Source organism: Oryzias latipes, chromosome 1 (assembly GCF_002234675.1).
Source record: "Oryzias latipes chromosome 1, ASM223467v1".
NCBI lineage: Eukaryota > Metazoa > Chordata > Actinopteri > Beloniformes > Adrianichthyidae > Oryzias > Oryzias latipes.
Genome location: NC_019859.2, coordinates 29606169 through 29631440, shown reverse-complemented (window position 1 = coordinate 29631440; position 25272 = coordinate 29606169). Strand labels below are relative to the sequence as shown.

The 25272-nt window shown below is 41.3% G+C and overlaps 1 protein-coding gene across 1 annotated transcript; it reads left to right on the top strand.

The window, feature by feature from the left end:
• Positions 1 to 1846: 1846 nt before the first annotated feature.
• Positions 1847 to 5385, top strand: ina (internexin neuronal intermediate filament protein alpha). The gene is made up of 3 exons (XM_004066240.4): positions 1847 to 3197; positions 3544 to 3668; positions 3797 to 5385. The coding sequence occupies exons 1-3, from the start codon at positions 2151 to 2153 to the stop codon at positions 4071 to 4073; spliced, it is 1449 nt and encodes a 482-aa protein (XP_004066288.2). The 5' UTR covers positions 1847 to 2150; the 3' UTR covers positions 4074 to 5385.
• Positions 5386 to 25272: the final 19887 nt, after the last annotated feature.

The following is a 25272-nucleotide window of genomic DNA, read 5'->3' as shown; positions in this document are numbered from 1 at the left end:
CTGATATGTCATAATTTGAGGATGAATGCATCAAGTGGCTGGAAAATCCTCTGCTCAGAGAAATACAGCATGGAAAACTGGCATCTTGAAGCACCAAGACTTTTTTCCTGTTTTTGAAGCAGATGATTAAAACTGTGTTTCAGTATCTGTTCCAGTGTTTTTCTGTATGTTTGTGTTTATCTGAAAGTTAAATACGACAGGCTGATGAAGAACACTTAAAAGCTTAAATGCTTGAAAGTAAAGAAACACAGCAGCTAAACTTAGATTCAAGAAAACAAGATAATTAAAATTAAAAATGATAACAAAAAATTTGACTTAAATGAAAATGTTCAAATTTACTCAAGCTATATTTGCATTTGAATTATAATTTGTCACCTTTAAAATGACTTTTAATAAGTTTTTTAAAATACAATAAAGCTTTTACAGTTCAACTTTAAAATACCATGAAGAGGAAAAACAATCAAATCCATGGAGCACAAACATGTGAATAAATAGATGGCACAATAAGAATGTGCAGCCCACCTCCCACAATCAGAGGTAATCTGATTGACTGTAATTCACTCTCAGTCACTTCCAAACATTCACCTGTCTGCCCTGTAGACCAGCAGCATCTGAATGTGGATTGTCTTTGTAATTACCTGGTGTTTTTTTATACATATATATATATATATATAATTTATAATAATTTTAATTGTTACTCAATGAATGAAAATGTTTAAAAGTCTTTTTTCTTTAGATGTGAGTTTCAGAAACTGTTGACATTAAAAATCTCACATGCCAAAACAACAAATGCTGACGCCTGACTCACCACCATAGGTAAATAATAAATAAAAATTTAAATCAAAGACGAAAGAAGAATATTTTAGGGGGAGAGGGGGGTGGGGGCTTTGGGAGGGTGGCAAATGAGAACAGCCATTACAAATGAAAGGATATAATGTGTAGCCTACTTCAAACAGTTTTAGTAGTATTAACATTAATACAGCAGTTCTTGAAATGTTAATGTTGTTTTTTTAGCATTAGTGTTCTTTTATTATTACAGTGCTTAAATAAGCTTGCATTGATTGATTTATCTTTGTCAATATTATTAATAATTAATTGAAATTAGTTCAAAATATTTAACCAAATTTAAAGGAAACCGTTTTTTTAAAGAAGTATTAAGATTTTTCGTTTTATCAATGGCTTTTTGTTTTTAAGTGCTATAGGAAAAGCATAATCAATAATGAATCAATTACATAACATTTGTCATAAAAAATTCTAATCAAGCATCATTTGTTTCTTTTGTATTTAAAGTTAATTTTAGATCATCATACTCTCTCATGTTTATGCTAATTCTGTTGAGTTTTCAAATGACTTTTTTTTCAAAGCAGACATTTTTTCTTGCTTTTGTATTTAAATTGAGAAAACTCTATACTAACAACAAATAACATTTGTCAACTTAGAAAAAAGAAAATCACCACACAGATTATCTGGCCCACTCCCACTAGAACTTTGTGACTTTTTTTCTTAATTAACCTTTATTTATTTGAAGTTGAATAATGTTCATCATTTACAGACAACACCAAGTGAGACTTTCAGACAACAGAGGGCAGCAAATATCTGTTTTCAAATCAAATTCGGCATCCTTTGCTGCCAAGAACTTTTTCATTTCTACTTTGTTTTGTGTCATATTGAATTTCATTTCGGCATATTTTGTTCACATCAGGTACAAAAGTGTCAAATATAAATTCTTTTGGTCTAAGGCAATTAAACAAATAAATGCGTAATTTGTTGATTTTGTGACTTAACATTTGATTGTTGGGTTTTGCTTTCTTAAAAATAAAAAAAATAATGCATAAATAAAAGAGAACTAATGATATGTTTGTCGGTTAATGTCTATCTTTTTTCTAAAACTGCGTCCCCGTTGGGAGGAAGTGGCACGCATGATGATGTGCGTAAAATACGCACACCTGCTGAAGTCACGTTTTATTCAGTTTGGTGTTTGAGCAGAAAAAAAACATTTTCAGAACAATACATCATCCACTGGACGTCTTGACGCACTTGGAGCGAACCGAGCCCGGATGTTCCGAGCCGGCATTAATTAGTGATTGGGTTGATCCCCGTATAAAAGGAGGACGCGCCCACCGCCTCGCATCGTCTCCACACGAGTCAAGATGAGCTACGGATCTGAAGTCTTCTCCTCATCCTCCTACCGGAGGATTTTCGGGGATTCTCCCCGGTACTCCTCTTCTCCATCGCGCACTGCGATGAGCACGTCTTCACCACGCGGAGGATACCGGTCCTCCTCTCTGTCCCGGACCGGTATTTCATCCCTGAGCTCATACAGCAAAAGGTCCGGCCGCTCTTTCTCTATGCCGCTGGAGACCTTCGACCTGAGTCAGAGCAGCGTCCTCAACAATGAGTTCAAGATCGTCCGCACCAACGAGAAGGAGCAGATGCAAGGTCTCAATGACCGCTTTGCCATGTTCATCGAGAAAGTGCGCAACTTGGAGCAACACAATAAAGTGCTGGAGACGGAGCTGGTGGCGCTACGCCAGCGGCAGGCGGAGCCGTCCCGCCTTGCGGAGCTTTATCAGCAGGAGATGCGTGAACTTCGCACGCAGCTCGACGAGCTAAACGGCGAGAAGTCCCAGCTGCTGATAGAGAGGGACAGCATCGACGAAGACCTGCAGAAGCTCAGGGCCAAATACGAGGAGGAGTTCCGCGCCCGGGAGGAGGCCGAGGCCATCCTCAAGGCTTTCAAGAAGGATGTGGATGATGCTACCATGGTACGTCTCGACCTGGAGAAGAAGGTCGAATCTCTTCTGGATGAGATCAACTTCCTCAGAAAGGTGCATGAAGAGGAGGTGGCCGAGCTGACAGACATGATCCAGGCCGCCCAGGTATCTGTGGAGATGGAAGTGTCCAAGCCGGATCTCACCTCGGCTCTCAAAGAGATCCGCAGCCAGTACGAGTCCATGGCGTCCAAGAACCTGCAGTCCGCAGAGGAGTGGTACAAGAGCAAGTTTGCGGACCTGTCTGAGCAGGCCAACCGGAGCAACGAGACTATCCGAGCCAGTCGGGAGGAGCTGAACGAATTCCGGAGGCAGCTGCAGTCCAAGACCATCGAGATTGAGAGTCTGAGGGGAACCAACGATTCCCTGGAGAAGCAGCTCCGGGAGATGGAGGACAGGCACGGCGTGGAGATCTTATCCTACCAGGTAAGCCTAATTTTCTTTATTTTTAACTCCTTAAATCCCATTTTAGTCCCAGTAAAAGTTTCAAGTACAATGCCGGGCCAAGTTGTTTTCCCCGTAGTCACATTATCATAGAGAAGGGCAGCTGCTGGTTTCGGGCTCTGTCCGCGGTCCTGAAACAGCTCCCCCGAGCCACTCTGGTGTCCACGCCCATAGAAGAAGCCATTTAATGATAAGTGTTTAAGCGTTCACTCATTCCCTCTGAAAGTGCTTAGTCCATTTCTCCCACATAAATGCCATGGAATGCAAAGTCGAATCAAGCTGTCATTAGGAGTGAGTTCCCCCTAAACCTTCTGCATTTCCTTCACAGGAAAGCATGGTAGAGCTGGAAAATGAGCTGAGGAACACCAAGAGCGAGATGGCTCGTCATCTGAGGGAATACCAGGATCTGCTAAACGTCAAGATGGCACTGGATATCGAGATTGCAGCATACAGGTGAGTCCTAGAGCCACAACCCATAAAGATTACCTGCAACACCATAGCAAAATATCAAATCATGCATTTTTTCTTACTCCCCTGTTCCTCGTCCTCTTACCTTTGCCTCACCCTTACTTGCTCTACAGGAAACTACTGGAAGGAGAGGAGACCCGCATTGGAACAGGCATAACCTATCCCAGCGCCCCCTTAAGCACTGGTGTTGGGCAGGGCTACAGCTACCAGACCCGCATTTACACCAGCTCCAGCAATAGGTCTAAGAAAGAAAGCAAAGAGGAGGATCAGCCACAGCAGAGCAAGCCTGCAGGCAAAGTGTCCCAGCGTGAAGTTTATGAGGAGACCGTAGTCTCCTCCAAGAAGATGGAAAAGCAGCAGGAGGAGGTCCCCACCAACCAGAAAAACTAGAGAGATGAAGAAAATCCCTTCCCTTCCCTTTACCCAATCATTGTGAGTGTAGGATATCTTCAAGTGATTAGAGTGCCAGATCTTCAGGTTTGTGTGATGTTGAAGAACCTCTCCCCCATTCTTATATAAAACATACAACATCTGAGTCTCCCACAAACTCAACACAGAACAGTTAAGTAGCATCTGTCTTCAACATTCAGCCGGTCTTCTCATTCATCCACCTGCAGGACCATCGTCAGTTTCTGCTGTACTGCACACAGTCAGCACAATCCAAATATGTGTGTGCATGTACACAACTTCCAAACATATTTTCTGTAAGACCAATGACACAATTTGGACAGAAAATACACACATTTTAGTGTCTTTAGGGGACAGTTTCTGTTGTTGATCAAGCAACAGCTCCATTTTTGCACAACTCAGCATGACATCAGTGTGAAGAACCATCAGCGTCCTCAGTCCACCATTGAATATTTCTAACATAAGGAGAAAGCTTGAAGTAAACAATAAACCATGAGCCCAGCATGTGGGGTTCATGCTTGTGTGTCGTCCATCACTCTGGACTGCATTTGCCGGAACTGAAGGTGCAATTACGCATGTGTGAGTGACAGTTCTTCACAGTTACCGAGGATCAGAAGCAGCTCGGAGCTCAGCATCTTGTCACTTAGCATGCAGAGCACCAACACCATGTGACCTTGCTGCTTTCTGATTGTAGCCATGACTGGATAAAACAACTGTTGTAGCTGACATCAAGCCTCCTTTGTTTCTGGTCAAGCACTGCTGCCTCCAGCACAGCAATCCCAACACACAGGGAGAAGGAGACAAAACCCCAGACTGCTCTGCAAATGTCTTAGTACTGTACTGTGTTTGTGTCTGTACACTGTGGCCTATCTCAACTGGACTGCTATTAGAGGAGTGCATGTAGGTTCATAAGGATCGTCTGAAGAAATCCAAGCCTTTAATAGCTCCCACACTGATAACTGTTAAGCCTCAACTCTGTAGACCAAATACGTCACCTCTGCAGCACTGCCAGACTTTTCTAAGCTCACTCATAGAAAAAAAAGCTTTTGACACCAATCCATAACCAAGCATCAGTGTGCCATAGGATGAGTAATGTAGGATGTAAACTGCCTTAAACACCAACAGGTCCTGGTTTTGTGCTTGTATGATTCTGCCCAGTGAAGGTGTTTCATCCTTTTTATTTCTATAGTAGAGAAAGGTTGAGGATTGAACGTGTAGTTGATATGCTGTTCTCTTTACTGTGACTCATGTATTGCTGTGTGAAACCATAAAATAAAGACTTGTTATGATTCAAGCAGTGCTTTTAGCCTATTTTCTATCAAAGTCACAGATGCTTGCTCATCACAGATCACATAATCATGGCTCCACTTTGTCTGGGCTCTTTCTTGGAGTTGGGTGATGACTGTCATGGGTGCTCTGCAGAGGTGGATCACGTGCTGCTGGCCTCTGATGACCCACCACCGGTTCTGGCCCTTGCAAAGAGTCTCCAACTAGTTTCTCCGCTTGTTTACTGCCTGGGTGGGACCCAAATGTGACGCAGGCTGCAGGTCTTCAAAGATTTATACCCCTGCAATGCTGCTGGGTGGAAGGTGTGGCAGGAGAGATTCTACTGTGAAAGCCGTAATCTCTCCACTTAGAAATTGAGAAAAGATTTCAATTTCTATTTCCGGCATTTAATTTCTTTAAACTGCAAAGAGTTTTAAAAGGCAGTGGGTGCCCACTAAACTTTAGAAAGAGCGTGTCTTAACTGGATGGTTTAGATTGAATCTGTGCAAAAAGGGAGTCGCAGACAAACTGAGCAAGAAGATCTGATTTCATTTGTGTTCTCTGTGATAACACATTTGATGTTTTGGTGTTAATATCTTCTGCTCCAAATCCAACGTGTGGCCTAACCAATGTTCCAACAAACCTGATCTTCATGAAGATCTACAGAAGCATGAAGAAGGAAGAGAGCTGAGAAAACATACATGATGGTGGACCAGAGAACATAATCTGAGAACCATGGAGTTGAATAGAAAATCCTACATTAATGCTGCTGCACTAAAAAAAAACCTGAGAATTTTGGCTTACAGCAGGACTCTGCCAGACCTGTTTGTCACTGATTGCTGATCTTTTTATACACTGCTTAAAAAATAATGGGAACACCTAAACAACTCAATGTTACTCCAAGTCAATCACACGTCTGTGTAATAAAACTGTCCAATTAGAAAGCAACATTGGCAATTTCACATGTTTTTGTGCAAGCGGAATAGATAACAGGTGAAAAAATAGGTGATCAGCAAGGCACCTCCAATAAGGGAGTGGTTCTGCAAGTGGTGACAACATTAAACTTCTCCTTCCTTATGTTTTCCGCCTGATGTTTTGATCACCTTTGGATGCGGACAGTGTTATCACTCCAGTGATACCATGAGATGGCGTCTACAACCCATACAAGTGGCCCTGGTAGTACCACTCATCCAGGACAGCATAGAAATGCCAGAAGGCCAGAAGGTTTGCTGTGTTTGTAAGCTTAGTGTCTAGAGCTTGTAGGCACTACCAGAAAACAGGCCAGTACATCAGGAGATGTGGAAGAAGCCATAGGAGGGCAACAACACTGCATCAGGACCACTAACTCCTCCTTTGTGCAAGCAGAAACAGGAGGAACACTGCCAGAGCCCTGCAAAATGACCACAAATGTGCATGTGTCTGCTCAAACTGCAAGAAACAGACTCTTTGATGGTGCTGTGAGGGCCCAGCATTCATAGGTGGGAGTTGTACTTAGAGCCCAACACCGTACAAGACATTTGGGATTTGCCAATGAAACCCAAGATTGACAAATTCACCACTGACACCCTGTGCTCTTCACAGATGAACTGAGTACATGACAGACAAAAACAGAGGCTGGAAATGTCATGACAACATTCTATCAAAAATGGCATTTCTTTGAAGGACCAGACAGCTGTCCATCTGCTCACCAGAGGTAGCCTGACTAAAACGTTTCATTCAGTCACGCAAACTATGTGTGCAAAGGTGAGCTAGTATCTGTGCTAGAGTGAGTGTTTATGTTCTGCTGGGGTGGATGATCGAATGTAAAAAAATGGGGAGAGTGCCCAGTCAACTCCACAACAAGACCACAACAAGTGGTAGCCAGGACCCCCAACACCCACACAGTATAGTAGATAGAGGAAAACCGCCCGCCGGGGCAATCACTTCTGCCACCCAGTCCAGGGCCAGCAGGTCCGCCACAGGGATTTGCAATGCCAGAGAGTAAGAGGGCACAGGAGGACGGAGAGTGCAAGCTCCAGCCTGAGCAGAAGAATAGCCCCCCCGCCACGTCCAGGGGCCCAGCGAAGAGTACCCCCAGGGGCAGTCCACTTGTGTGCAGGAGGAGGATGCCCAAGAGAAGTGGGGGTCCCCAAGGAGTGTTGTAATTATGGCCTGATTAGGCTTACCCACAGTTGGAATTTTGGAGAAGGACAGTACGCAAGGGCAAGGACCAGAACCAAAGGGACACGGACACCCCTCGACTCAGATGTGATCTGAACCCAGGCTCATGGTCTTGCCAGAGAACTCAGGGATCTCTCTCCCTGCGTGGAGAGCGGGGAACTGCAATATTCAAACATGTAGTTTTAGAGTTAGATAAGCTACAGTAATTCTTCTTCAACAGTCCTTGTACATCGCCTGTCTGTCCTGGGAGACGATCCCTCCTTCATGTAGACTTCTCTGAGGTTTCTTCTTTTTTCCCAAAATCTGAGTTTTTCCTCACCAAGATGGAGGATCTAAAGGCAGGGATCTCCAGGGTCTGTTTAGTTTAGTCTAACAATTAGCCATTGTTAATATCTTATGACTGATTCTATATTTTTGTACAATTATTGGTGGGAAGCCTGTTAAGACAACTATGTTGTGATATTGGGCTGAATAAATAAAATTGAACTGAATTTACTTTTTTTTTGGGTTAGTTTTTATGTTTTCCTGCATTCTCTTTGGAGCTGTGGTTGTGAAATGTTGTTTTATAAACAAAATTAACCATTAGAATGTCTGTTTAGTGGATTATATATTTGTGTCAACCAAGTTAAAGTTGATCAAACTCCTGTATTTTTATGAAATCTATTTATTTAAAAAATCGCTTCTCATACATTGCGCAACTCGAAGTGCTTTAACATATAGAACAAAAAAAACAACAAGCATTACTACAATAAAAATCCAACCCACCCTTCACCCTTACCACTCCCTTCCATTAACACATATGACCCACACACAATAAATACTGATAAAAGTAACTACTAAAAGAAGTTTAAGGCTTGGCTCTGCAGTGAGGAAACAGGATTTGGGAATCATTTCATGCCAGGAGCCAGGAGCCAGCTCTGGTAGGAAAGATCCCCACAAGAAACACTGGGGCTAAAATCATAATAAGAAACTAAAATTAAACACATAAGAGGAATATAAAAACATAAAATTGTGAAAAAGATTAAATGCATAAAATGAAATGAAATACATAAAATAATATCTAATACGTATTAAGACTGATAGAATAAATAAGCAGATACGATAAACTAAAAGCTAAATTGAAAAAGTAGGTCTTGAGCCTCTTCTTAAAAACCTGCACAGTCTCTGCAGCCCTCAGGCTCTCTGGCAGGCTCTTCCAGAGGCGAGAACAGTCACGGCAGAACGAAGCCTCACCATAAGTTTTGGTCCTCACCTTTGGGACAACAAGAAGTCCAGCGCCGGAGGACCTCAGGGTCTGCGAGGGCTCATACTTTAAAAGAATATAATGTAACCCTTGTGCTATCCTAGGCACTTTAACATTGGGAGTTGGGTCATCTAGACCCCACAGGACAGTGCACTAAACCTTTTTTCTTCACTGATTTGTGAACTTCACTGGTGTCCATGGATTACATGAAATCCTTTCCACCTTTATCCACCTTTGTCATGGTAGGGAGAACACGTCAATGTAAGGGTGGGGTCATCGGAGAGCACAAGGATTAAAATAAAATTCTGAAATGCACAGGGAACCAATGCAGCGATTTTAAGATGGTTGTAATGTGTTCCCGCCTCCTGGTCCGCGTCAGAACTCGTGCCGCCGAGTTCTGTAGAAGTTGTAAATTTGAAAGAGACTTTTTTGGTAAACCAGAGAGCAGTGCATTACAATAATCTAAATGACTAAAAATAAAAGCACACATCAGCACCTCTGTGCTGGCAAGAGAGAGGAAAGGGCGGACTCTGGCAATGTTTTTGAGATGATAAAATCCTGTCTTAATGACACTTTTAATGTGTGGAATAAAATTAAGCTCAGAGTCCAAAAGTACGACCAGGGTTCTCACACAATGATAAGATTTAAAATTCTGAAGATGTGGTAAAATCATCTTTCTCTTGTCTTCAGAAGTGATGAATAAAATGTCCGTTTTGTCCTATTCGAGCTGTAGGAGGTTTTCTGCTATCCATGACTTTATATCAAAAATACAATTTAAAAGATCATCAGAAGACACAGCGATGAAAAGCTGTGTCATCCCCAAGAGGCAACATATATAAGTTAAAAAGTGTAGGACCTAAAATCGATTCTTGGGGAACCCCACGACTTATTTCATTGATTCTTGAATAGCATGAATCCATAATAACATAAAAGTGTCAATCTGTAAGGTAAGAATAAAACCACTTAAGAAGAAAATTTCCAGAGAGACCCTCTAGACTCCTCAGTCTGTCTGATAAAATCGGGTGATCCACTGTGCCAAAAGCGGCACTAAGATCCAGCAGCACAAGAACAGAAAGTTTCTGTGAGTCATAATTTATTCTAAAATCATTAACAATCTTTAAAAGAGCAGTCTCTGTACTGTGGTTTGTCCTAAAACAAGCCTGAAATTTTTCTAAACTTTTTCGAGTATTAAAAAACTCATCTAGTTGAGAAAATGCATGATTACTGTTCAAAACATGAACCTTAACCTGGGGGACTCTGTGTTTTAGACCTGGTTGAAGGTGATGGATGAACTTCAGGCTCTTTAACAGAGAAACACACCATCCATCCATTTTCTTAACCCACTACATCCCTGTTTGGGTCATGGGGTTGCCAGGGAAAGGCAAGGTACACCCTGCTGGACAGGTCAACAGTCTGTCCCAGGGCAACACAGCCACACACTCACACCTAAGGACACTTAAAGTAACCAATTCATCTATGAGACTTGTTTATGGACTGTGGGAAGAAGCCAGAGTGCCTGGAGAGAAACCACACATGCAAAGTCCACACAGAAAGGTCCTTGCTGGACCTATAGACCTACAAAACACAAAAATACCAAATCATTGACATCCTTTATTCAGGGAAAAAAGGCTTCAAGAGTCTTAAATAAATCAAAGATTCAGCCAGACCCAACAGATATTCTGCATCTTTAATGACAATAAACTAAAAATGTTTAATCAATAAGTCCATGTCGTGTTGAAGGCATTATTCATGAGGAGTGTGTGTGTGAAAGAGAGGAAATGAATCAGATCAGATTAAAGGAAGTTACCAGCATGATCTGCCAACAGAACTAGAGGAACGCTTCAAAATTTATTTTTCACAAAAAAATTAATTGTATTTGCTGAGTCATAAATCAAAGGGCTTCAATGCACAACAGCCTGAACAGAAAAGGTTGTCATTCAAATAAAGAAAAGGAATCCCCAGGTTTTCTGGCTGTAAGTCCACATTGGGTTCTTCAGCTGTACCTCATTCCCAGGAGCCCAAGCTCGTCTCTGTGGTTTCTGCACAGCAGCAAGCTCTCCAGTGTTTTCCTCAGTTTCAGTGTGCGGCAGCTCTTCAGCAGGCTCATCTGAAAGAGGGGAAGATGTCGAGCCAGAGGGCGAGCTGGTAATGAGAGGATGAGTGCAAATTAAAACAGGACCACAGATTTGAGTGTAAATGGAATCAATCAAAAGCCTCTGACAGCTATGTCCTAAAATAACTTGTTGATGTTCTGTGAGTAGATGATACACAAAGCGACTGGTTACATCCACGGGTATTGCAGCAGAAAGTGCTGAATCACTGAGGTGGGGTCTGTGTGTGACGTCTCTGTGCCATCCATGGTATCTGCAGGTTTTTGCTGTGCTAATAATAGCAGAAGGCAGAGGCAGACACACAGAGGACATTCACTAACAAAGGAGGAGGCGGCAGCTCATCTTCCTGAAATCCTCTAAGCTTGTGCCAGGCTCAGATTCTCATTGGGGGGCATTCAGCCAGAGAACACAATTACATTATCTACAAAAAAGATGGTCACATTAATCAGAAAGCTGAAGGTGCGGTTCCTGCTCAACCGATTGCGTTCTCATCTCAGGGGAGGGTTCCCCAATCATTTGGAATCATTTCAGGACAGATTCTTTTTAACCCTTGTGTTCTCTTATGTGGTCCAGATGACCCCACCCTTACATTGACATTTTATCCCTGCCATGACAAAGGTGGATAAAGGTGAAGAGGATTTCATGTAATCCCTGGACATCATTGAATAAAAAAGGTTTAGCGCACTGTCTTGTGGGGTCCAGATGACCTCACTGCCAAAGCTAACGTGCCTTATTTAACGCAAGGGTTATAGCACAAATTTACCAACACATGAAGTTCAAAATTTAAATCTATAAAAGGAAATTATGTAATGTGTTTTAGGTTTAGTCGAAATCATCATTAAAGTTTAAATAAGATAAAGGTGGAGTGTATATAGGAGAAAACATGCAGTAAGAAATATCCAAATAATTTTTGTAAAAAAGATGAAACTGAATTAAAAGGTTCCTCCTGAATGGAACCTGGAATTCATTACAACAGTGTGATGAAATATTAATAAGAGAGTATTTTTAGCTTTTAGATGGTCGGATTGAAGCTTGCAGGAAAGGAAGGTTGTTGGAGAAACTGCAGTATTTATTTTCAGTTCGCTAATGCACTCAGTAATTTAGTTTGTACAGTTTCATAAACAGTCTGAAATGTCTGCCTAATAACCAACGCTGCACATTAGCGCACAACAGTTCTGCAGCTGTGGTTCCTTTGTGACTCTTTTTTTGCATTTTACCGAAAAATGAAGTTTTCAACAGAGTTATTGCGGGTTGAAAGAAAAAAATTGCATCAGTTCATCACCTGTTTAGACTTTGACAGCTGCTTCAAATGGTGCATTCAGGGACCTGGAGCAGGGCTGTTCAGCAGAGACTTGTTAGTTTAGAGACAACTGAGAGGATGCAGAAAAACAAGCGGAGCCCGGGGGATTTATCACAGCAACACTCCTGAGTGAATTGGTCTGGACTTGAACCTGGATTTGGGTTCATTTGAGCTGAGTTTGATCCTAGGACGACACAGAAAGGCTTTTTTCAGTTATTCGCTCGTGTTTGCGTGATGCAGGCTGTTTAGACAAATGCCTTTCTTTCTGCAGAACATGGTGTCACATGTGCCCAGTAACAATCCCCAGCAGCTCTCAGAAGAAAGAAGGCAGCTGCCCCCCACCATTCATAATGGATTAGCTGAGTCCAAACTGGGCTTGACTCACCATTCAGCCTATGCATGACGCAGCACTCAGAGGCATCAGAGGGAAAGCTCATGTCAGGAGTGATCTTTTTTCAGTTGGTCCCATCAAAGACAAACTAATAAAAATCAAAGATTCTAACCTGTGCATGGCTCTGATCAAATTGAGATTATTCTGATCAAATTAGCAGTTTAATTTGATCTTTAAAACTTGAACTCTGATCACTAGAAAGATCTACTGGATTTTTGTCATTCTGATTCCTCTGCAAGGCCAATCTGAAGTCAGACTTCAACTCATAAGTTAGGTGTCCACATTTTCAGAAACATTATTGCAAAAACAGATTACATCTACTTTTGATTTTCACACTAATGATTTAATATCCTTTACAAGCGGGGGGGTCAGGCAGCCCATGTTTCAGTCATTCATCTTGAATCTCTGACATCACTGAAACTTTCTTCAGTTTTTTAAAATCAGCTCCTTTATTTCTAAGTAAAATGGCGTCTTAAGTTCTTGCACGCAAGAAAATAAACTATCTTTTTGCAGATTATGTTGTGTTTATGTGATCAATCTGAGCATGAAGAAAAAAATGGTATGAAGACTGGCAGGCCTTGGCTGTTTCTGTTTTCTGTGACTCAGAGGGACGGCTCACTGCAAGTTTCTGAGATCACCAAAGCCAGTGTTTGTGTGTGATTGCAGTTTGTCATCTATCTTTGATCATATTTGTCTAACAATTGGAACACCATCTACGAGACGAGGTGCAGAAGGGAGTCCTGGAGCAGGTTTTAACTAGTTGACGTGGAAGACTGGATGGATCCTAAGGGTGGAAGGGATATCCAGCCTAAATACCACCAGGTTGATGATCTTAGTGTAGCCCGGTCTTAATAAAAAAAAAAGAGAAATTGTTCATTTAAATAGTATTTGTCTTAATAAATATGTGGTACATAATTTAATTATGTTTAAGTTTTCTATACCACGTAAGTTACTTATGTTAAGTGAAACTGTTGGTAAAGATTTTGACTTAATATTTGTTTTGATATTTTTATAAGTTACTAGCTATGATTTGGCTAATTCTATTGGATGTCAGATTGTCCATCAAAGAATGCTTTGAGTGTTATTGATTGGTTGAGAATGGTAGTCCAATCACACTATTTGAGGGAAGGATGATGGAAATCTGCATATGTGTTGAATGCAGAATGCAGATTTCAGTCAGTGATTTGTGGCAGCACCAAACCATACTTTTTTTGTTTTTTAAATCACACCCAGGGTCCCGCCCATAGAACTGCAATATTTTAGTTGTTTACTATTTCATTGGCTACATGGGACAAGCGCTACATTAGTGAAGGGGAAGGGACTGATGTAATGTGGTAGCAGTTTCTTGGAACCCCCTTTTAGGTGCACATCAGTGGAAGAAAGCCACACCGTCTCCCTCCCAGTACTCTGGTGCAGCAACCCGTCTACGGGTTGCCACGGTGGTCAACCTCTACCTGGTTTCTCAGTAACCTTTCTTGAAAAAACCTCCAAGTATGCCCGCAGCGCCTCACAAAAGCTGCTGGACCAAACAAAGCCAACTGTTGGGGTGGCTGGTACCCATTGGCCACTTGGAAGGGGGAGGGGCCTTATGAGTTGACCAGAGCATTATGAGAGTACTCTGCCCACGTTGAGAAGACTACATGTTTGGGTTCTTGTTGCACATGGCTCGCAGAGTCAGTGTAGACAAATTACATGGTTGGAGATTATTACCGCTAACTCATTGGCAGATGGAAGCTCTGGCAAAGGAATGGCATGAACCAACGTGGAAAATCTGTCTACCACTGTCAGAGTAAGGGTTTTACTTTGGATCTGGAAAGTCTCATGATAAAGTCTATAGCTATATGAGACCTGGGTCTGGAGGGCATTAGTAGAGGCTGTAGGAGTCCAACAAGGTGAGGGGGTGGGGGTACAAGGAACCTTAACACTAGCACACACAAGAAAGGATGCAGCAAAGGTGTGGCGCCACTAGAAAGCCAGTCAGAGCAACTCCAGGGTGGCAGGCCAAATGTGTGGAGTGTCCCCACTTTAGCACCTGGGGACGGAGACTGGGAGGGACATACAGACACCCAGAAGGACAACCAGCAGGAATGGTAGAGGAGTCAGGCATAGAGGATTTAATCTTACACTCAAGTCCATTGACGTATTCCCAGCACCATCTTGTGAGCCAAGATAGTTGTCTCACTCCCCAAATCCTTGACCTCCTCCTTTACCTGGTGCTGATAAGACAGGGCTTCAGGCTTAGCGTTCTTGCTGCCAGTTTGGTAGGAGAGTGTATAGTGGAACCTGTCAAAGAACAAGCCCAGTGTGCCTGACAGGAGTTTAGTCTCTTGATACATAATTTGTGGTCGCTCCACACCAGGAATGGCTGCTCTGCACTCTCCAACCAATGTTGCCACTCCTTGAGAGCTAGTTTGACTGCCAGGAGCTCCCTTAACTCTCTTACATTAAATTCAAAATGGAGCCATGAAGAGAGAAATTCCCAGCAGTCCCATCAAACAGTTCAGGAGATCCCAGCTGCACTTGTCGGGATGGGAGGGCATGGTCCAGGTGGGGGACATTGTTATGTCACGCCTGACAGCCTCGCACATCTCAGACTAAGGCTGACAACTCCTCAGCTTCTGGCTTGAGACCATCCTGCTGGGATTGACATGGTCGACTCGTATTGTCACGGTTTGGCAAGCAGTAGGAAACCAAGATGCAGGACGGAACCACAAGCACTTGTAGAAGCAAAGTCCAAATATTTAATTTACAAAATACATATTTAAACAAGAACCAAACTAGTCAAGAGGCAAAACGAGCCAACCCTAAAGGGTCCAGCATAGTTCCTTAAATACACTGAGATTAATACTAAAGTGCAGGCAGCTGTGACTGCTTAACACAGGAGAATAGGCGGAGTCACAACCAGCCTGCACAGAAGCAAAAGAAGAGACTGGAAAAATAACACAAAACAAGCAAAACATGACACTCTTCTGTTGGGCGGATGTCCTTGTTACAGCAGGGGGTTATGGAACTTCAGACACACCATTTGTATAAACCTCTTTAGTATTTGAGGCTAAACTTGATTTTCGGTAACGCTTTAGAATAAGTCCTTAATAAACCATTTATAAGACATTAACAAACACTACTAATGTTTTATTAAGCCGGTAATAAGTACATTAATTAGCATTTGTAAATGTCTTACAACTGACTTACAAGCTGTAAGACATTTACTTTGATGTTTCATGTCAAAGTCAAAGAATTTTCAAGGACACTGCAGGGAGTTGAACCCCGTCTAGCTGAAGCCAGAGAACCATCTACCAGTGCCTTTTGCTTTTTTGACTGAACACGGACGGCAAAGAAAAACCTGGAGTCCAACCAGCATATATATACCCTCTCCATTTCTATGGGCTTGGGACCATCACAGAAAGTTTGCGACTCTCTGAGGCTGGATTATATATATGTTTATTTTTATTTATTTTTTATTTGTATATTTTTTATTACAAACTAAAAACTATCTAGCAATTGAACATTATATACATTATACATTATATACATTTTCATAAATACATGGAAATAAAACCTAATACAATGTTGATAAATGACTTGAAATGAACACTTATTAAATTTTTCTAAAAATAAATGTTATTAAAATATTTTTAAATGTTTTCCTGGATATTAGCAGTGTCTTGTGTCATTACATTTAGGAATCTTGATTTTCACTTTTTTTTGTGTGTGTGGGGGGAAACTAGAGCACCCAGAGAAAACCCCACGCGTGCATGGAAAGAAAACGCCAATTTAACCATGCAGCCCGTTTTTTTTAACTAAAAACAAAATCCAAAAAAGATTTAACTCAATCACTTCACATATTCCCACTAGCATCAAAACCCTGACGAATCTTGATTTACATCTTTTTTATTTTTGGTTGTGGGGGGAAACTAGAGCACCCAGAGAAAACCCCACGCATGCATGGAAAGAAAACGCCAATTTATCCATGCAGCCCGTTTTTTTAATTGAGCGCAGTCGCTTGCTTTACTTTTTCGAGCAAAAAATTCTGCGGCAAAATTTGGTGAAGGAAAACCTCTTGACCTTCTTTCCTTTCTTTGGTTCCACTTCTACTTCAGCCTGTTGTTCTGTTTTCTCCCTGCTTTCGAAGTTCTTGACTGAAAGTTCCTCTTGGATTTCTTGAGGATCTTTCTTCATTCCATCACTCTTCTTCTCAGCCCTTCCATCATTTTCTGTGTCAGGACAGTTTGTTTTTTCAACCTCTGTTGTCTTTTCCCCAGTCTGGTCTTTGGGATTTGTGGTTTCTCCCTCTTTAGTGATGCATTCCTGATTCACAGAGTCAGTCTGTACAGAGACGGTTTTCTTCTCCTCAGCATCAGAGTCAGTCTGTACAGAGACTGTTTTCTTCTCTTTGTTTACCTTCAGTTCTTCCAACTCCCTTTTTGCATCTTCTGCTTCTTTTTCCTTGAGTTTGTTCAATTCAAGGAGTGCATTTTTCTCCTCTTCGTGTTTCTTCAGTTGCTCTTTCAGCACAGCGATAGTGGATTCATGCTGAGCAGAGACCTCCAGTTTCTTGTTTAAGTCAGCATTTTCTTTCTCCAAATCTTCAACTTCATCAACCAGAACTTGATTTTCTGCCTTTAGTTCCTCATTTTCTTCTTGAGACTCCTGATATTTTCTTTCAAGGTCCTCAAAGGCTTTGTTGTTGTCTGGTTTGGGTCCTTTGCCTCCCTTTGCAGCCTTCTGCTCTTTTAAATCTTTAAGCTGCTGTTTCAGCTTTTTGATGTGAGCTTCATTTTTGTCAGTGATGTCCATTTGTTGGATCAACACGGCCTTGCATTCTTCCAGCTCCCAGACCATGTCAAGGTTGGCCTGTTTCAGGGTCAAATGTTCTTCTCTCGTCTGATCTTTCTCTTCTTTTAGGTTTTTGAATTTCTCTCTCAACTCTTTGGTGTCAGTTGAAACAGCAAGTTCTTCCAGTTCTTTCTTCAATTGAGCATTTTCACGCTCAAGAGCTACCACTTTGGTAGAAAGACCCTGGCCTTTTTTGTCCTGGATGAGGTTTTCATGGGCCTTTTTCAGCGTATTGAGTTCCTCCAGAACTTCACTGAGTTTTGGGCTTGGATTTTTGCGCCTGTTTGCGTTGGTTACACGGGGCATTTTTACTACTCGTTAGGTGTAAAATAACAGAAATGACGGTTTAATGAAAGTTTCAGAAACAAAAGCTTTTTGTCTCAGCAAAGAATGTGCTCCAAGTGCGTTTTCAAAGTACTCTTTCTAGAGCAATGACCTTTGATATCTTCGACCACAGCGAACGTTTGGACTAGAATTCTGAGATGTATATCTGGACTAGAGTGCCTCATCTGCATGATGTCATATGAAATCATGTGATATCATTTAAAGTCATATGATTACTTAAATTAGCATCATGTGCTCTGACATTATTACATAAGGGCACTGATGTCATATGATATCATGATGACATAAGCTAACATCAGGTGCTCTGACATCATCATTACATAAGGGCGCTGATGTCATGAGATCTATGACATCAGTAATCCCTGATTCTATCTTTAAAATTGTATACATTTACCTCGTGGTGTTTTTCTTCTATTTTTTTTAAATTAATTAGTAATTAACAAAGAAAACATCTTCCACACCAAAAATAATACAATTTTAATATTTAAAGTTAATAATAAATAAGTATTTAATAATGAACATCTATCAATCTTCTCTACTTATTCCTTTCAGGATCACAGAAATACAGGCTCCTGTTCCAGCCATTGAATGAGATTTTAAGTCCTTACTTTTGTATTAGAATACAATCAAAGCAATATTTGATCATTGAATCAGATTGCCTGCTGTCCATTTAGGCAGATTTAAATGAAAAAAAAAATAAAAGGTGAAATTGTTTGAATCCACAGAGACAGTTTACATTTTTCAAATCTCATGCTCCATCTCATAGAATAGAATAGAATAGAATAGAATAGAATAGGTGGTGAAGGCTAAACTATGGACCACCATGGACAATCCCTCCCATCCTCTCTACAAAGTGGTGGACATTCAGCAGCTTTTTAGGAGTAGACTCATAACATGGGACTGTCCTGCAGGACAGTTGGAGGCTGACTCCACTCCCAGCCCAAATTTAAAAAATGAAAGAAAAAAAATAAGTGGCCGGGCTAGGGTAGGTTACACTCACACTGAATCTTCAGTATGAAGAGTGATTCAGAACAAAGTGATGCCAGTTTCATCACAGAACTTTCTGTGGAGGTTGAGGATTTTCTATGCCACCTTCTCCCGAGGCAGGTGCTCATGGTCCAGAACTTTATTGTTTCAAGCCGCTGACTCAAGACACTGCCTCAACAATGCTCAACGGCGGGGCTGCTGGCACAGCTGAGGGTTTGCAGGATCCCTGTGTCTGAGTGATAAAATGACACTAACATCATACCAGCAGTCTCTGGATATCTGGAAACATAGCCTATTAAATTATAAAAAAGCTCTGCGTAGAGCTAGAAGCCAGTACTATTCAACCTTAATATCAGAGAATGGAAACAATCCAAGATTTCTTTTTAGCACTATAGCTAAATTAACTCGCAGTCAGAGCTCAGTAGAACCACATGTTCCTGTTTCTCTCAGCTCTGATGATTTTCTTACATTTTTCGATAGTAAAATCTCAAATATTAGACATAAGTTAAATCAAGTTATTCCTACTATCAGCCCAGAGCAGGCCGAAGCGGTAGAAATGGAGGCATCCATAGAAACCTCTGTAACATTGGACTGCTTCACTGCTGTGGATCAAGCGGAAATAACATCAATTATTACGTCCTCCAAATCCTCAACGTGTCTGTTAGACCCAATTCCCACTAGACTTTTTAAAGAAACTTTTCCCCTAATTAATGATCCCATATTAACAATGATAAATACCTCTCTGGAAATGGGTTACGTGCCACAGTCTTTTAAATATGCAGTTGTTAAACCTCTTCTGAAAAAGCCCAGTTTGGATCCTAGCATCTTGGCCAACTATAGACCGATATCAAACCTGCCCTTTATTTCTAAAATCCTAGAAAGAGTTGTAGTTAAGCAGCTTTACTGCCACCTACAGGACAACAGCCACTTTGAAGACTTTCAGTCGGGGTTTAGACCTCACCACAGTACGGAAACTGCACTAGTTAGAGTCTCTAATGACTTGTTATTGGCCTCAGAAAAGGGACTACTTTCTATTCTGGTCCTGTTGGACCTCAGTGCAGCCTTTGACACTATCGACCACGGTATTTTACTCCATAGATTAGAGCAGGACATAGGGATCAGAGGATCTGCTCTCCAGTGGTTTAAATCCTATCTGTCTGATAGGTATCAGTTCGTTAATGTAAATGGCCATTCCTCTCAGTGCACTCGAGTCAACTATGGAGTCCCACAGGGCTCAGTCTTGGGACCGATCCTGTTTACGCTTTATATGTTACCCCTAGGAAACATAATCAGGAAACACAGCATTAATTTTCATTGTTATGCCGACGATACGCAGTTGTATTTATCCATGAAGCCTGACCAGAATGACCAGATAGAGAAACTGAACGCCTGCATCAGTGACATCAAGACCTGGATGACAATTAATTACCTCCTCTTGAACCCAGAAAAAACTGAGGTCATTATACTTGGTCCTAAAAACCTCAGAGATGCTCTGTCTGCTCAGATAGTCTCCCTGGATGGTATAAGTATAGCCCCCAATTCCACAGTTAGAAACCTTGGGGTTTTACTTGACCAGGATTTATCATTTAAGGCTCACATATCTCAGGCATGTAGAACTGCCTTTTTTCACCTGCGGAATATTGCTAAGATCAGAAATATACTTTCTAAGAGTGATGCTGAAAAACTCATCCATGCATTTGTTACGTCGAGGCTGGATTACTGTAACTCCTTGTTAGCAGCGTGTCCTAAGAGTTCCTTAAGAAGTCTCCAGCTTGTTCAGAACGCAGCTGCTAGATTGTTAGCTGGAACCAGCAGAAGAGATCACATCACTCCTGTGTTAGTTTCGCTCCATTGGCTCCCAGTTGATTCTAGAATTAAGTTCAAGATCCTCCTGTTAACCTATAAGGCCTTACATGGAATGGCCCCGTCCTATATTAAGGACCTCATAGTCCCTTACCAACCAATCAGAACACTTCGCTCGCAAAATGCAGGACTGCTTGTGGTTCCTAGAATTAGTAAAAGTACGGTTGGAGGTAGAGCGTTTAGCCACCAAGCCCCTGTCTTATGGAATAAACTCCCAGCTCATGTAAGAGAGGCCGACACAGTTTCTACATTCAAAGCTAGACTGAAAACGTTCCTCTTTGGACAGGCTTATTGTCAGACTAGTTAGTATTCAGAGATTATTTAACTTAATGTTAGTTTGTTTAAATTAAACTTAATAAAAACTATTTCTTTTAAAAGGCTGCTAGAAGTTGAAGCTGGGGTAACTATGGTGCACTGGGGTTCTGTCCTCTTTCCTTTTTTACTTCTACCCTTCCTCTCCTCTATTCTTGATCATAATTTATTATTTAGTTCTCCATGCCTCTGTTTGGTGCAGTGCGATTCATGTATTGTCCCTCTTTTCCTCTCCCCTCCTGGGGAGTGGGAGTGCTTCCAGACTCCAGTTGGCTCATCCGTGCTCCAGTTCCTGACCGTTTACCTCGCCTTTGCTCCTGCTCCTACACCTGGCTGTGGATCCTGCCTCTGGCTCATCTCTGGCTCGTCTCTGCTCTGTGCCTGACCGAGTACCTCGTCTCTGCTCCTGCTCCTACACCTGGCTGTGGTTCCTGTCTCCGGCTCGACTCGCGCCTTTGACTGTCCCCACAACCACGGCTGGATGAAGCTCGTCTGCTGGACTTTTATATATGTAGTTGTAGATTTAGATAAGTTAATTCTTCTCTAAGAGTTCTGGTAAATCGCCTGTCCGTCCTGGGGGAGGATCCCTCCTTCATGTGGGCACCCCTGAGGTTTCTTCGTTTTTTCCGGAATCCGGTTTTTTGGGGAGTTTTTCCTTACCGCGAAGGGGGGTCTAAGGGCAGGGATGCCAGTATAGCTTAGTCAGTTTGTTAGTTCATTTTAGTATTTTTCTATTGAACTCTTTGTATTCGTGATCCTTTTGATTTCATGTTTTACTTCGAAGCCCATAGAGACGACTGTTATTGTGATTTTGGGCTATACAAATAAAATTGAATTGAATTGAATTGAATTAATAAAGTCTGATGTATTAAGCAAAGAATCCCGAGTGAATCTTCATTGCAAATCCCAAAAGGACAGAGTTTGCTGGATTCAATGCCAGTTGCAGTTGCAACTGGTGCGTAACTTCCATGTCCGACCGTTACACATTTTAAGGTGGCCAGGGCTTTTATGCTAGAGCTGCCAAGCATGACGTGAAACTTTTCAAATGAGATGAGACTTGTATGAGTTCAACAATCGTGAAATTAAACCTTAGTACCTTGTTTCAACCTCTAAGGGGCAGCACACAGACTGTGCCAGACCATATTATCAGGAACATATAAGTTTGACAATCAGGGTCAAATTTAAGTTTGTTAGCATATTGATTAAAAGGTTAAGGGAATGCAGTTGGAAAAATTTTGGACCACATAAGTTAATATATGTCATGCAAACCTGCAGAGTACACAATTTAAATTCATTGCTTGACCACCATTTCTATATTTCAGCACGTGTCCCTGATGAGGTGGTAGAGCATTACCAAAAGGTGAACAAGGCCTACAACAAAGGACGTACATTGTCCTCAGCATTTCATAAAGTGGGAGTCGATCGGAAAACAATTGTTTGCAGGGCTGCGGTGGCAGAACTTGCCATTGCAGCCCCAAAGAAAAACTCAGAGCTGAAACAACTGCACAGTCCAAAAAGAAGCTCAATGACTTTACAAAGGGTTTCATCGACATAATTTATGTGAATTTAAAGTTTGGAGACACAATTTACACTTTTTAAAAAATTGGAAAGTTATTAACCCTTGGTAAGGGCAGATTCTGAGTGGTTTGGTTCAAAATGTTATATAAAGTAGGGCACAATCTGTAAACGGCAGTACGGGTGTCTCTTCGTTCACAATGTGGTTGTGATGTGTTGAGTTGCTATATGTTTGTGGCCTGTTTAAAGTAAAAAAGATAATTTTTCATTTTCTGTAGTTTGTGGTTCTTTATGGTTCTTCATTGACTCAAACTGTCAATGAAGGTTCTCGTTCATCCAGGTGGTGTAGTGTTGAGGTTGAGTCATATCAGCTGGACTTAAAAAAATGTAAGTCCATCTTAACATGGGAACTGTTATTATTAATCCTGTACAAGCCATTTATAAATGGCTTGTAAATATTTGGTCACGCTTTAGATTGGGGGGGCTGCAAAACACTCAATAAACTGTTAACAAGAACACAAGTATTACATGCATTGTTGTCTTATAAGGTATTTGTATAAAATTGCAAATGCCAAAAAATACTTTATAAATGATTAATAAATGCTTATAAATGTCTTTATAATCAGCTTCATACCACATTAGTCATGGTTGTTAATGTCTTATTAAGGCCCGTACACACCGGGATGAATATTCGCCAGGCGTTATTCGCCAGCGTTTTTCGCTGCGTTTTTTGTGTTCACACCCAGGTGATTTTCGCTGACGATGAGCCGAGCGAACATGCAATTTCATTCCCTGACATTAGATGGCGCTTAATGTAAAACAGAAATACTCCTGTACACAAGGTGGCGCTGTGCAACTTTACGCTTCTTAAAGTCACTTTTCACTCAGAAGAAAAGAGCAAGTATTTACGCGCTTGTCAGAATCATACAAAGAAAACATGAATATTTCAAGCACCAGTTGCTCCAACTGGTGCTTGGTTCGGGGATATTTCAGAATGTCCGTCATTATTTCTTCGCGGCAGTGTAGACGCTACTTGGAGTCTATCTTTTTCGCTGGTATATGTGCTCAGAAAGGCAGTTTTGTGTTTAAGCGCCCCCAAGTTGTGTTTTACTGTAACTTCAGAAGCTCCAGACACGTGTGCCATTGCGCCATTCTCATTGGTCGTATAGTTTTCGACGCGATGCGTCAAATCAAAAAAACGAACCCGAGGCGTTTTTTTAAAAAGTGACGCTTTGACGCGTGGCGTTTTCTCGCGTCGGTGTGCACACTCACATTGGTGCCCTTTGTTTAGTCACAAGGCGTTAAATGTCGGCGAATATCGCTGGTGAAATTCGTCCTGGTGTGTACGGGCCTTTAGTAGTTGGAAAAGTTTTATGTATTTATAACAAGCGTATTTAAACTTGTAAGTCAGTTGTAAGACATTTACAAATGCTAATTAATGTACTTATAAGCGCCTTAATAAAAAATTAGTAGTGCTTGTTAATATCTTATAAATGGTTTATTAAGGACTCTTATAATAAAGCGTTACCCTTTATGATAAGAGTCCTTAATAAACCATTTATAAAACATCAACAAGCACTGTTTTTATAAACAGCTTATTTAAACTTGTAAGTCAGTTGTAAGATATTACAAATGCTAATTAATGTACTTATAAGCAGCTTAATAAAACATTAACAGTGCTTGTTAATGTTTGTAAATGGTTTATTAAGAACTCTTATTATGAAGCGTTACCGATGTTTATCAAAGTGGTGTCCAAAGAAAAACTTATCCATACACCGAATAACTACAAACATACAGTACAGACTCACCTTCAAATGAATTGGAAGTGGTGTCCAAACTTTTGGTATGTACTGTATCTGTTTGCAAAAACCTTCACATATGTACATACTGAAGTACAAAATACAGATGCACACGCACATACAGTACTTATATGCATACAAGACAAACACATGTTCAGTATACAACATTCCTGGGCAAATACAAACATTACAAAGGTGAGCAGGCACCTGTTCTGCTGCAGTCATTCTGATGAGGTTTTAGTAAAATTCTGCTAAAGTTGTATTGGAAGGCTGCTACAGTTCTGCTGGACTTCTGTTGCAGTTCTGCTGGAGTTCTGTAGCATGTCTGTGGTTTTGAGACTTTTCTGCCATGCAGAATAAAGAGCATCTCCAGGATGATAAGCCGGTAGCGGGTATTAACACAAATATCTTCTTCATCAGAAAATTATTTTCTTCCGTTTTATTTTCTGTACAAGAAGTTAAATATTGTCTGCACTACCTTCACTCATAAACTGTGGTATTCTTTTAGTTTACATTGATTAGCATGTGTCAGTCTAATGTGTCCCCCCTCCCACTTCTTGTCTGCTCTCTTTCAGGGTATAAAACGTGGTTCACAGTCCTACCCCCACAAAAAAACAGTAAAGATTTTCTGCCTCCAGAGGCCTCTATTGATGAATGACCCCCACGCTCCTCAGAGCATACAGATATCAAACATGCAGACGTGTGCAGGGCGGCTGGACACCTCTGAGGTGGGGGTGAGATGCTATCTGCTGCACTCAGCTGACGACCTCTCACAGCTCATTTGTCTGCTGCAACAAACTATTACTTAGAAAGGATGAACCTTCATTGGACAATTAGGAGAAGAATAGATTTTTTGTCCACATTAAGAGACCACCCACAGCCCTCAATGCACAAATTTGTCTGCTTTTCTTATTTCAAGAAATACAATGACACCCCAAGGACAAACACAGACGATCATCAAAATGCAAAACACATTCAGGTCTGTCCGAAAACTGCTCAAAAGGAGAGGTGTGCTCAGGGTTTAGCAGCTTCTTCCTTTAATCTGTTTCATTT